Source organism: Lepisma saccharinum, chromosome 1 (genome assembly GCF_977018435.1).
Source record: "Lepisma saccharinum chromosome 1, izLepSacc3.1, whole genome shotgun sequence".
NCBI lineage: Eukaryota > Metazoa > Arthropoda > Insecta > Zygentoma > Lepismatidae > Lepisma > Lepisma saccharinum.
The window spans coordinates 163,019,435-163,033,343 of record NC_139229.1 but is presented as its reverse complement, the minus strand read 5'-3'; the positions used below and the strand labels follow the sequence as shown (position 1 = coordinate 163,033,343).

At 37.1% G+C, this 13,909-nt stretch overlaps 1 protein-coding gene across 6 annotated transcripts in view; it reads right to left on the bottom strand.

The window, feature by feature from the left end:
• Positions 1 to 3,027: 3,027 nt before the first annotated feature.
• Positions 3,028 to 13,909, bottom strand: part of LOC146003438 (uncharacterized) — an 88,681-nt gene continuing 77,799 nt past the window's right edge. For 4 of the 6 annotated variants that reach the window (XM_083141725.1, XM_083141737.1, XM_083141733.1 and 1 more), the window contains exons 15-18: positions 10,779 to 10,958; positions 8,106 to 8,275; positions 6,184 to 6,385; positions 3,028 to 3,743 (exon numbers count right to left, since the gene is read on the bottom strand). In XM_083141725.1, the coding sequence (XP_082997851.1) occupies positions 3,551 to 3,743; positions 6,184 to 6,385; positions 8,106 to 8,275; positions 10,779 to 10,958 (745 nt within the window). In that variant the 3' untranslated portion in view covers positions 3,028 to 3,550. The remainder of the gene's footprint in view (positions 3,744 to 6,183; positions 6,386 to 8,105; positions 8,276 to 10,778; positions 10,959 to 13,909) is intronic. The other 2 variants (XM_083141743.1, XM_083141748.1) reach the window with 2 other exon arrangements.

The window sequence follows — 13,909 nt, the reverse complement described above, 5'->3', positions numbered from 1 at the left end:
TCAAGGTCGCAGTTCATGATGCTTACAATAGATGGATGACATCAAGGCAGCATGAACTCGCATCAAGCGGGAGGGTGAAACGTGCGTTGCTGCAGATTGTTTGTGAATGGGTTCGTGAGGCATGGAACTCCATCTCCCTTGAAATGAAGATCAAAAGTTTTAAGGTAACGGGAATATCGAACAAGATGGATGGAAGTGAGGACATTTCAGACTGCTTGTATTAGTAACTGGGAGTGAATGACGAAATTAAGTGTAAACGTTATTTATTTATTTACGTGAGTCAAGCCGCAATAGTGCAGTAATTATTTCTATTTCGTAAGTGTTGACGTAATTATTTTACCTTCATATTTGTTACAGTCAACTCTCGATACAATGACCTTTCATAGTTCCCAGGAAAAAGGTAGTTATTTCGAAGGGGTTGTTATTGGAATTTGCACCAAAAACGATTATTAGGAGATAATCGGGGAGAATGAATGTTGGATTTAATACGGGTCTACTAGAGCATTGTCTGTTACAAGATGAACTGGTAAGATACGATATCTCGGAAGATCTCACCTTTCTAGGCACAAAAAAGGGGCTGTAAATATCGTTTTGGTTCGGCTGTGTAAAATATGTCGTAAAAATGTCACGTTTTCCTTCCTTCGACCAACTTCTAATTCACCCCCTCCCCCATTCCAGGGAGCAGTCCTTCCTCTTCCTCGACTTGCATTGTAAGCCAGCCTGAAAAAGGAAACTGGCAACTTGCGATCTATTTGCACCCAATACGTATTCTAAGACACATTGAACAGTGTCGCACTCGATAATCATTTTGGTTTGGAATTAGATTTCACTAAAGTGAAACTGTATATTTAGTCCCGATTAGCCCAAAAGCATAAAATGAACTCAAAACAATCTTTATGAAACCTGCGCATTTACAGATATCAAAATGGGAGATCTTTATTTACTCTCACGTTAATCGACGATAATCGGTGTCAGCTTATACATTGAGCATTTTTTTAAAAATCGTTCGCAGCTTACACTTCTGAAGATAAAGGTGCAGAACATGAAGTTGTTTTAACTCTTCTTTTTCTTTCTGAAGATCGAATTTCGTTATCGTCAAATCAAAACAGCTTTGCGAGATACAAGACAATGACTTGCCTTCGCGCTGGATGAGTCATTGCCGTTATCCACAAGCGACAACTTCGCAGACGCTAGACAAAACACTGGCGCCAGTTGCAGCGTAAAAACAAGGCGACCGGCTGGAAGTTCGAGCAACAGGTGGTCAGGGAAAATCCTCAGTATTTCAAAGATAACGCAACTGTCGAACTGAACTTTTATCAGCTGTGTGAAGAAGAAAGAATAAACCCTTTCTTTATGTTTTACCTTGCAACAGACAATAATGCGGGCATTATTTCAATACAATAGCATTAAAAAAAGAAAAAAATAGGACCTGAATTCTGCAATTATTACATTGCCGTGCAGACCAGTGGCGGAGAAAGCTGGGTAGGGGGGCATTTTTTTTATACTTGTCCTATGGTTTTTGTTCGTTTTCAAGAATGCATCCAGAACTGGTTGACCATTTTAGAAGTCAAAGGAAAGAAAGAGAGGTCCACTTCCACGTTTGCCTGTAATCAGCCTGTGTGCACACACGAGCAAGAAGACAATCGGCATTGCCCCCCCCCCCCCCTTAAACGTTTGCTGAGAAGAAAAGAGGGAGGAAGTCACTCTGCCAACGGAACACTTTTGGCAAATATTAGGACATCGGCACAGTCATGAAAATGTAGAAAGTGGTAAACGGGAGTTATGATGCAAGTAAGATCGAAGTGAACTTTTGCGGAAACCTGGATGAAAATGCCTTAAGAGTGTTGACGATCTTTAGGTGGCTTATGTGGCTTTTATTATCTATAACAGTTTCACTTCTTTATGAAGTGTTACAGGGAACAAAGAATACGTTTTGAATGAAAGCGATTACCGGAAGTTGTACGCTACAAAGTCGATTTAAAATAACATCCAAGCATATTCGATCTCTTCTCATGTATCCAAGAGCAAACAAAATCACAATGGCAAAACAAGCCTGGCATGTTGGGTAGCAGCCGTCGGCTGCGGGTAACATTGGTACGCTTGGGGGAGGGGAGGGCAGAGGTCAAGTGCTATTGGATATAACTGAAGCGTGGTCTGGTGTTTATTTTTAGATCAGACCCACTTGCGAGGGGTAAAGTGCTTCTGAAGGGAATGAGTGCAAAAAACTTATTTTTCGCCCGATCTCTGTTCATGACCATGTCTAAGGCGAAAACAATTTTTGTGGAAGTTATTTCTCCCGCGAAAAATACCGCTTGATACGTCTCCCGTGTGACGGGAGGCGCGTGCTTGAATGCCGCCAGAACGGGTGCTGCTTTTCTCGATGTCTCAAAACTTTTCATTACTAAGTGACAACTCATGGAAAACGGCCATTTCGCATTAAAAAGTTTTTTTTTAAAATTATTATTGCTAAAGAAAGGCAATCTTTAGATATATACATGTTATACGCAGTGACATAGTGAAAAAAAAATGTGTGATTTCATTTTAGCTGTTCGAATTATTCCGTGCATAATACGCACCACAGTTTTGAAGGGCAAAAATTTTGGAAAAAAGTGCGCATTATACACGCGTAAATACGGTATATCAGTTTTAAATAATAATAATAATTATCTTTGGCTTTCATTAAATTCACTGTTGACTAAAATGAAAATAAAGTAAGTTAAAGTTTAAACCAATCAAAAATGTACAATGCAGTTTCTTTTATTTATGCAGATATGCGCTAAACTTATTTCTAATTTATGTATTATTAATAAAATTCAATACAGAAGAGATACTTACACATGTAATCATCAAGTTAAGCAAATTAGTAAAAATTTCACATTATAAAGATTCTTTGTGCTGTATAAGGATAAAAAAAAATTCTTTCTTGTATCAAGTTAATTTAGAAATTCAGGTCCTGGACCTGTAACTTGACTGCATTACAGATATATATATATATATATATATATAAATTTAACAAATACTCATGTAAAAGATAATATTTGTTTATTTAGAAGAAAGTTCACAACTAGTCTAAGCTAAAAATTGGGTCATTGTACCCAACTAACACTTTTTTCATACAACCAAAAAAAGGACATATATTTTATCACTAATTAAACACAACAGCTACTATGCCAATTACAGTTACATCAGTTCATTGAAATGTTTAGATGGGAGAAATCAGTAAGAATGCAATTTTTGTACAGCTCATTATATTACACTACAATATATGGCGATTGCACACGAACAAGAAACAAAAGTTGAGAATCTACCAATTCTTAGGTACTTCACATCAATTCACAGCACATGTCTTTCTTTGTACTACATTGAATGGAATTTCTTTTTCAGCCAAAAGTGTACCAGTCATACATGTATGTATATTTCAATTGGCACTGTGGTATATACGTAATATCTCTACTATGTATAAGGAGACAAGTCAATATTTTAATACAAATAGTGCCAAACAACAGTTCCTTGTTGGTGAAGAGTCCACAAAGTATAGAGTACAATCCATTTAATATCTCTTAATAGATCCCAGAGGCTGCTTATATGCATCAAATCTATCTCCGCCATAGCCTCCACCACCTGACATATTCATCCCAGACATATTAGGAGAAACATTTTGTGGTGCATTATACATCTGGCCTGGTCCTGACATCCCTGGTCTGCCAACCATACCTACTGCTCCACCACTTCCACTGACCCACCTGAAAGATAAAAAAGTATCTCAGCTAAAAGATAATGATTATGACTAATTTATACAATGCGAATCCATAGAGGCATGAATATTTAATTTATGATGGAAAGACTAATTTCATTTGTGTGAGGTGCATTTTCTTACCAGATTTGTCAAGAAATTATGCGAAATGAACAGCAAAATTCTAAATAACGCAAACACGAAATTTAGAGTTTATTTGCAGCCACGACAGTTTCTGATGTCTGAATTATCCTGCAAGTTATGCAAATCACAGAAAATTGATTAATTAAGCTATAATATTTCAGACGCAAAAATGGACTCTCTCCACAGGGATACACTAAGTACTCTCATAACTACTATTAGAGGGAAAATGTATATTTATTGTAATAAGTATAATTTTTAAATCAAATTTAGGGTTATATCCCTTTGCGCAACAGCCCTGAAGGGCCTTGGCTTACCTACCGACTGCCTGTCTCCCTCCCACGCTCTCCTTCGTCACCTCTAAGCGTGGAGATCTGCAACCAGTATTGGAATAGCGGGGGGGTCAGCCCGACATATCCCCAGCCGTTATAGTAGGTTTCCGGGACCGGATTACGCTTACTCATTCGAAGCTCCCCAATTTCCTCACGATGGTGGGTTGCCACCGGCCCTATACTTGGGTGGAATAAATTCCGACCAGAGCCGGATTCACTTTTGATCCTGATTTTTTTTTACCTAAATATATCAATTTTATTCACCATAAATATGTGGCTCTACTAATGGATGGTCAATAACATGACACATAGATTTATTTGTAGAGTACGATGTATAAATAATACCATGTGTACCATTGTCACATTTACTGTGTTTTCCAAACAAAACCACCCCAGTTATGTGCTTCCGGGGAAAAAAAATAGATTTTTTAAGTCAAAAGCATCCCCTAATTGTAGAATCACTCATTATATCAGTATTTAAATATATCATTATTCTGAACTACTTTGAATTGTTACAATTTTCAAATATGGGATTGATTTTGTGTGTATGCCCAGTAAGGCTAATCAGGACTGGACCTACATTTTAAAGTGGGATCTGAACCACTATGTGCCTCCACCAAGTATCGAACCTGGGTTGTCTAGATTACAAGGCAACAACGCTACCACTGTGTCATCAGGGAGGGCCTTGGTGGGAATTAGTAGGAGTAACAACATTGATATTGGCTCAGCCCTAATTGAAGCACAAGATCAACAAAGGAGTTGAAAAGTTCAGCACAAGCATTAGCACAAATTCATTCCTTAAAAATGAGAAAATTTGAAGGATAGTCATGCTTGTGGCCTATGCTAAAGGCACCACCTGGGGGACTGAGGAAACTTGTTAGAATATGATACAATTAGAAAATAAGAGAAACTTTAACAAATAATTATGACTGAATTGCAGGTGTGCTGTATGAAGAAAGGGGAAGAGGTAGAATGACATCTGCAACTGCAGCCAAGCAACAGCCAAAACACAAATAATGAACATGCAGAATAGAAAATATTTAAACTGTTTATCACATTTACTCAAGTACCCTCGAATAAAAAGAACAACATTTTTAGACTACACAGAACTCTCACTTTACATAAGAACCAATTTGTGTCATCTTTACACATTGGATTTCAACAGTAACTATCATTACCAAATCTTATCCATGATCTATGTTAATTGTGATAGATTTATGTTTTTGCTACTAACAATTTAAAAAGAATATGGTGAACAAATGGATCGAATGCATTTCATTGAAAAATGCTGTTTATTCCGCACCATTTTATTATGATGGTTGTAAATACTAATTGGGCTCCCGCATCGCCAAACACACTCACTTTTGGTGCTAGTGGTCCAGGGTTCGATTCCTGGTAGGAGCGCCAAAATTTCGGCCTTGACCCAGAATTGTGAGGGCAATTGGGGAGCTATTTGAAAAGATCTGGTCTCGAAAGCCAGAAAACAGGAGCGATGGGACCATGTTGACCATGCATCACCCATAGAACAAGCTGCTATGGCAGGTCTTGGCCTTTAGAGGGCTGTTGATCATGGAGTTTTAGTTTCAGTAAATACTAGTTATGAAAAATAGCCATGCTTCCATTTCTTTTTTGTGAAAAATCTCATCTATGGAGCAACTTTTCATGAAGCTGTACATGAAAACAATGAAATACACTACCCATGTCCAAATTTCACTTTTCCATAATGTTAATATGCCTCTCTCTTTCATTCCCTACCCAGAAAGAACTACAAGAATGCATCACCAATGAAATTCTCTATTTATTCTGATGAGGCCCACCGTAATTTTCCATTCATGGGTATTTACTGACTGTAGGGTTGAGAAGTTGTGTACAATATTCTTTCCGATTGCGTTTAATCCTCTATGATCTATATCTTGAGGGTGAAATTTCTCACAGGGATAGTACTTGATAGTATGAAATGAACTTTAACTGTCTTACCTGTCTGAACTACTTCCCCACACTTGGCCTCCATCTGATTTCCTGTCTCCTGTGCCCCCCCAAACTTCACGTGGGGGGGCCCCTACGTTTCCCATCAAATTTTGTGATCCAAATGGTTTACCCGGCATTCCTCCTCTATGGTCTGGTTGGCCACCTCCTGCATGCCATGTGTTGCCACCACGGTCAGAATAACGACCTTCACCTAGAACATACAAGTTTTGATACACTGGTATGCACACCAATAAGTGGACAGAAATAATTTTCTCTCAGTAGCAATGGTGCAAGATTAAAGGAGAGAGAAATCAATTTTCAGAGTGAATTTTTTAAAACTTTTCCTTAGTTAAAAGTTTATTTTAATTACTCTTAATTGTAATATATGTTAATTCTGTGGACGATCAGTGTAATGAACTGAAGCAATTTTGGGTTTTACCACATACAGCAATCTCTTTATTTTGGAATCTCATCATATATATATATATATATATATATATCATTAATATTGAGATCAACAATTCAATGAAAATTTTGCACTTTTCCTTATTTACATTGTTTTTTTGTTGCTTTTGATGTCTGGGACAATACTCTATACTGGATTCCTAGGTGACAAACTCACCAAGCACAACATGACTATTTAGATGAAAAGAGCAACATTTCTTGCAATTCTGTAATTGGTATAGTACATTTGCGATGTTTGAAATCTAGCACTTGTAGGTATTCAGACAATTCAGGATCAGCATCATGTCAATTGTAACAATAGATTCAAAAAAGTTTTAGGTTTCCACACAAAACTTTTGTCGTATAGAATTTTGACAAAACAGAATAGGGAAGAAACAGATTTATGCACTTGTATTTCATATTTAGGAATAACTCTTGCATGAATACAGAGTTGTACCCCTTATTGCATTTACCTTCATAAATTCAGAACTGGAAGATTTATTTGCCAGGCCACAAACATGCTATGTTGTGTTCTTTTAAACTTGTGCATGCAAAGTTATGATGGGAAAACATGAATGCAACATGCAACAAATGTGGTATTTGTGTAAGATGCAACTGTCCTTATTGTATGACAAAGTAACAGTAATACATTACATTTGAAAGCAAAGTAATGGGGACTGTAACAAGTTTCCAATATCTTACCCAACTCTGAATTAATGCTATCTGATTCTATACTTTTATAAGAAAGTATGGTGTTTATAACTTATTGCTATGAATGTTAGTAATATCTTCGCCACAGTATAGCATCCTTAGTTTCCCCAATCGGAGAGACCACTACAGCCATGAATCTAGAGGTGTAGTGCACACTGACAAATCAAGGCTAATTCGGAGTTGCCAAGCACCTGCCACTCCTCCCCCTATCCCCCACAAAAAAAAGGACAGAAAAAGGGTGGTGCAGGTAGATGTTCTTCCCTTGCTCCCTTGAGCGCTTTTAGAGTCACGAAAGATTTGGTTCAGTCCCTTTCTTTTCTAACCTTCCTGTCTTCATCCCTCACTTATAACATTTGGCAATATAGTGACCATATCAAGAGAATGGCTGGTTGCTGATAGACGAGATGAAGGAAAATATGTGGCAATGCTTTAGACTCAACCATGACACGCGTTGTGGTTTCGACAAGAAGGAGGATGGGGTAAGGACACTACACTGTGGCGAGAATAATAATGTACATTCCTGTTCAGATAAAGTGGCACATACTTCAACTGTTCAATCCTATAAAGAGTGCCACTTTATATGACAGGAGTGTACATAACATTAGAAATCCTACTGCTCATTTCAGACCCAACCTCTACATAAATGAAGGGCAATTTTAAATTCAATGGCTACTTATTCAACTGGTATTTGCATTTAACACTGGAGTTTGTTGATAAGAACAAATTTTCTCGTATCAGTTACGTAGTAATGTTCTGATATTTCTGCATAAAAATACCTTTGCCTTGGTCTCCATATCTCTCTCTTGACCTTCTCCGATCCAACTCCCTGACTGGAGCTGCTCTAGTGTCTCTATGTTCTCTTTCTCCAGGACGAATGTTGCGCTCATCTCTGTTGCTCCTCTCATCTCTTCCTCTGTAAGTTTCTCTTTCAGGTCCTCTGTCATATCTAAGGAAAACAAAAATGTTTTCTTCATTAACTTCATAATAAAGTTCTATTCTTGTGACCACACTAAGTTTTACTCTTTGTATTTCAGGGAACTCTACAAATCATTTCTTGTGCTGTGAAGATAAATAAGGTACACCACTTTTTGCCCTTTGATGTGGTGCCTCATTTTACCTGGCTACATTGTCTCGACTTTGAGGCTGAAGATATCTAGTGTGCCAGAAGTAAATGATCTGTTTTTGGTGAGTGCCTCATTTTGTCATTTCATGTACACACCCACCCCTTGTTAAAACAGCTCCAAAGACAAACTTGTAATGAGTAGTATGATACACAAAAAAGGACAGTTTATCATCCCAGTACAAAGGAAGTCAGTTCTTCACTCAAATTACTGACGAATTTTACCCCAAGATGATCAAAAGTGAGAAAAGCGTGCATTCATCTACTGGATAGAACAACTTTTCCCTATAATTTCACATAGCTACAACTCAAAAGAAAAACTAAACAGCAAGAAATGTTAAAATTAGAGCATATACACTGAAGGTTTTCACAGCAACTTCTTACTTTACACACACACACACACACACACACAACTTGAACAGCTTTCACACATTTCTAATTTTAAACTTCTTACAATTAGAGAGACTAAATTCAGTACAGACAACCACACTCCTATAGTGAATATAACTGTGTCACCGATGCATACTATACACAAAATCTACACTTATGAAGTATATGGATTTTGAGTGAAACAAAATGGCCACCACATGTCTCAGAACTCTACCTATGGTGCTTCACATTGAATATAAGATAATAATTAATAGGAGAGTACGAGATTGCAACAGTACATTTGCTAGGATGCCAGGTTTGAGTTGAGTTTCCAATCAAATTTGCAAAAATATTTATGTAATCCATCCAGAAATTAAGCAGTTCTTGAACTGTGGCAACTATACGAGGAGGGTGTTTTCATTGAAGCTTTAGATGTAAGATTCATGTAACAGGTTTGAGGTGCTTGTTCCCTCCTTCCATTGGGTCCACTTTCCAGTTTTTATAAATAGGAAAAGAATAGTTATGCAAAGGAGATATTGTGGGACTTGATTTGCAATTTAAATTTTTATCAATATTGATAAATGTCAACGTAATTGATTCTGGCATCTATATTATATGACAAGACAGTGAGGGGGTGCCCGAGTGCTTGAATGAGTTTTTGTTTTAAGTCCACTTTATGCACAGAGGTTACCTGGGACTGGATCTACAATTTAAAGTGGAATCAAAACCACTATGTGCCTCCACTAGGAACTCCGAACTCCTTGATTACAACATTACCACTATGCTATTGGGGAGGCACAGGTGCCGGAGTGCATGTAGGCATCAACTCAAGCCTTGGCAGCTTGCCTCCATTTATATTGTAATCAAAGTTCACATGCCAATACGTGCCAGAATGTTCAGCTACCTTAAAAGGGTAAACCATGCAGATAATAAAAAAGTGTAGAGGGCAAAAACTTCTCAGCATGCAATTTAAATATTTTATGTCTTTTGTAACCTTTATATAAAAAAATACATTATATTGTACATTTGGAGACTGAACTCGTATCACCACCATTAGTATTATTTAATAACAAAACTGTAGTTACAAAAAGCATTTGTAAATCATGGATTGGCCCAGCAGCTTTTTTTATATAAAAAATGTGTTTACATAATTTCTTCTAATCTTGCCTCTCAAATAAAATTTTAGGATTGCTGAAAAATACATACAAAGGGGGTCCTTACTCAAGTATCGGAAATTGTGATTACATGATATACATAGTGAAAATAGTAGACATAATTCTAGGTTACATGTATGAACTGGTCCAGTATTTAAAATTTGAGCAAAGTTAGTGCACTGCAGAATAACACACATTGCAACACAACACTAGTGCTTCATTGTATGCAATTCCCCTCTACTATAATAGTTTCTTTACCATGGGTGAACATTCTAATGTGTGTTTGCTAATATGCAAGCATAAGGGAATATTCTTAGGAAATGTAGACAGCTACTACCAAGTGTAACACACTTCACTACACGTTCAGTCAATGCAATGTGCTCAAGATTCAAGACAACTCCATCAACGACATAAAACAACTACAAGAAGCATTTACAATTTTACAGAGCTACAACTACAGTAAGAAGGAAATGAATATTATGTTTTAATTGTGAATAACTCGATGATAGATACAACTGCCAACAATTTGATCCACATCGAAGTGCACTATGCAAACAAGGCCTTTTTTCTTAATAAATAGTAATATTTTGATTGGAATAAATGGCAATTAATTTGCCAAATTACTTAGAATGGATATTTGAACACAATATAGGGAGGATCCATTGTGGGGAAACTGTCACTGACGGTTCCAGTTTGCCGAAAATTTGTGCACATCATTACAAAAAAGCGTGTAACATGAGCACACTTCTTGTTCGCATGTAATCCAACACATGACAAAAATACATTATAGAAGAGCATTTTCTTACTGATCGAACCTGTTACTTTCTCCTTTAGTATTTGGACCTGAACGTTTTTTGTGTTGAGATTTATGATGACTGTCATGTCCCTCCCTTACTTGATGACTAACTTGAGCATAGTTTCCGATTTGTCTTACAAACTTGCCACCATGAAGGATAGTCTCTCTCTTCACTTCAATGACATTTGACCTGTTACAAGAAAATATTTAACATGCATTAATAATTTTCAGCCAAATAACTTAACAATAATTAATGCCTTTTCAAAAAATGCCTGGTAGCCAGGTACATTGCTTCTCCACCATTCTGGGGGTACTTTTTTCAGTTTATTCTGGTTTTCAATTTTGTAATTTAATGGCTTTTTATAGCCATCTACATTGGCTGATCTTTAATTACTGCCAAGCAGAGAAAGTTTAAAAAATGAACTAGCCACTGCTAGTAACATGTCCTAACCGCTGGGGTATAAGAGGCATGGTACCCTTCCCAGCAATTGTTGAACTGACATTATAAACTTAGTTCAAAACAAATTTAAAAATCTACACAAAGTAAATCTCATAAATTACAGCCAATTATGTTACATTATGTATTCCTGGATAGGAAAATACAGAGCTGATTTCCAACATTTTTAATGACAACACTGGAAAGCATTGTTTTAGTTTCACTTTTTCTCTTGTAGAATACTGACTGCCTCATGAAAAGTTAATTTACAGAGCAAGCTTTTGAATAATTATGCTCTGAAGATTTGTATCATTTATTCAAAGTATGTATTTAATATGACCAGAAATAAATGTTAAAACATGTCAGCTATCTTTGTATGTTTTTGTGCATTTGAAGACTATAATCCAGGACTACTTGGTCAAGCCAGGCTTGATGGGAGCCACTTCGAAAGTATTTGTCATCACTAAGCAGGAAAGTTGCTGCCTTTACAACACACAGTAACAGAGTTAACTCCATTAATGATGTATCATGCCCTCTAGATAGGACATATGACACCATGATGTGGCTTTGGAATGAAGATGGGGGATATGTAGCACATCTATAGCTTTATTTCTTTGACCATAAACTACAGGGTAATAAATCTATAGCTTGCATGCACTAAAGAAAGTTGGGTATGTAACAAAAAAAAAATCTTGCTCTTGCTGGGCACTAAACTGAATGCCAGATCTACTGGCAGGTGCTCTTGAGTACTATTTCTATCTGTCCACCATCAAGGGGTGTATGGAGCGGTTGGCACTTGCAACATGAATGTTCTACAGACTTTTTCAGGTGAGTTTAGGACAAACTGGAAATACTTTATGTGCGCTTGTAGGCCAGCACAGGAGTTGTGCAAGGGAGGGATATGGTGGGGACAGAAAGCAATACTGGTGAAATTCTCAGATTTCTTCCCTTTGATTATTCTATGATTTGGAGCGTAGAGGTCGTAACACAGGATGCAGCATTGCAACACTTTTCACATGTTGATGTTCCAGAGGTGAAATTGCACTTCAGTCAATTTGTGTTTGCTATCATGGTGTTGTTCTGTGTTTTCGTTTCATTCTTGTTGTATATTATTTTTTTCTGTTCAGTAACTTATTTATTTATTGTTGTGAGCACAAGTGCACTAAGTGACTGTAGGGGAATATTTCTCCAAAATGTTACAAGAACTAACATTTGTCCTTGGGCAAACAAAGATGTGTGTTCAATGTGTATGCTTATTTCTGGGTAAAGGATGCAAGAGGAGCATGAAAACATTGAAGACTACTACGTAAAAGACATCTGAATCAATGAGGGTAACTGTATTGATCATCTTCAAAGTCACCAAGATTTTCAATGTTAATAAGTTGAGTTGCGTGTTTTTAGGTCCACTTTATGCACAGTAAGGCTAATCGGGACTGGGCCTAGTTGTTTAAAGTGGGATCTGAACCACTATATGCCTCCACCGAGTATCGAACCCGGGATCCCTTGATTACAAGGCAACAACGCAACCACTATTCTGTCTGGGAGGCCCAATGTTAGTAAAGAGAAACTTTCAACGCAAGAGGCAAAAAGAGAAAAATGATAAGGGGATGATTTGTTTGAAAATACACGTTTACCCAGGATGCTATTCGGAGGAATCGTGACTGGGACTAAAGTGGAATCTAAACCACTATGCAATATGCCTCCAGTATTCCTTGATTACAAGGCATTACAATATTTGGGAGGCAGTGAGCTTGTCTGTTCATGTTTCTTCAAATGGTCAGGAACAGTTTGCAACCTTTGAATTTCAGTTATTTTAATGAATTTACATAATGGAAATCTGAAGAAAAATACACCTAGTCATTGCATGTGGCTCACTTCCCCGAGTCTTTCTTATGTCACTACTAGAGGGGTGGGGGGAGAAGTTCATCCCTTTTCATCAGCTGAAACAAGAACAAAATGTGTGCGGCTTTTCATTTGTTTAAATTCAAACGAGGCAATATCTTAGTGTCAAGGAGGAATGAGATATATATCTGGTTTGTACCATACTCTCCTGAATCTGAATAACTCTGTAGGAATATCATCAGTTCGATTGAAAGAGCATTGCCAAGTATTGTGTGTTGTTGTGATTGAACGTTAAAAGTATGACACGTCATGACCGTTTGACCAATATTTCGCCCCCAAAATAATGAGGACTCGCTCATAACATGGTTCTTTTAGGAACAAACAGCATGAGTTAAGAACTATGCACCTACAGTAGGTTTGGCAACATGCAGTGTCTCAGATTTTCATTTGATTGGTGGCACAAGTGGTGCTTGGAACTTTGAGACACCAAAATAAATTATGCTGATTCATTGCTTTACACCCACCAGTTGAGAAGATGCCTGTTTCATAAGCTCATGACCATGATTATTATGGGACGTTCTTTCAGTCTGGTGGCACATCTTGTCTTGTAACATTTTCTTGTAAGATGATTCCTAGTAAAATTCTAATCCTTTTCAAACTAGTACGTAAAAAGTACTGTGTTGACATAAAATATAGTACACAAGAACAGTACTACCTTAAGAGCAGGGTTTAAAATGGTCCAAGTCCTTTGAAAAAGTAAAGGTTCCAACAAAATGTACAATTTGTGTGTGTAACCACTACTGCTGAATTCAAAAATACCAAAGAGTGGTTTAGTTCTTACACACAGTAGAATCAAACAAAAG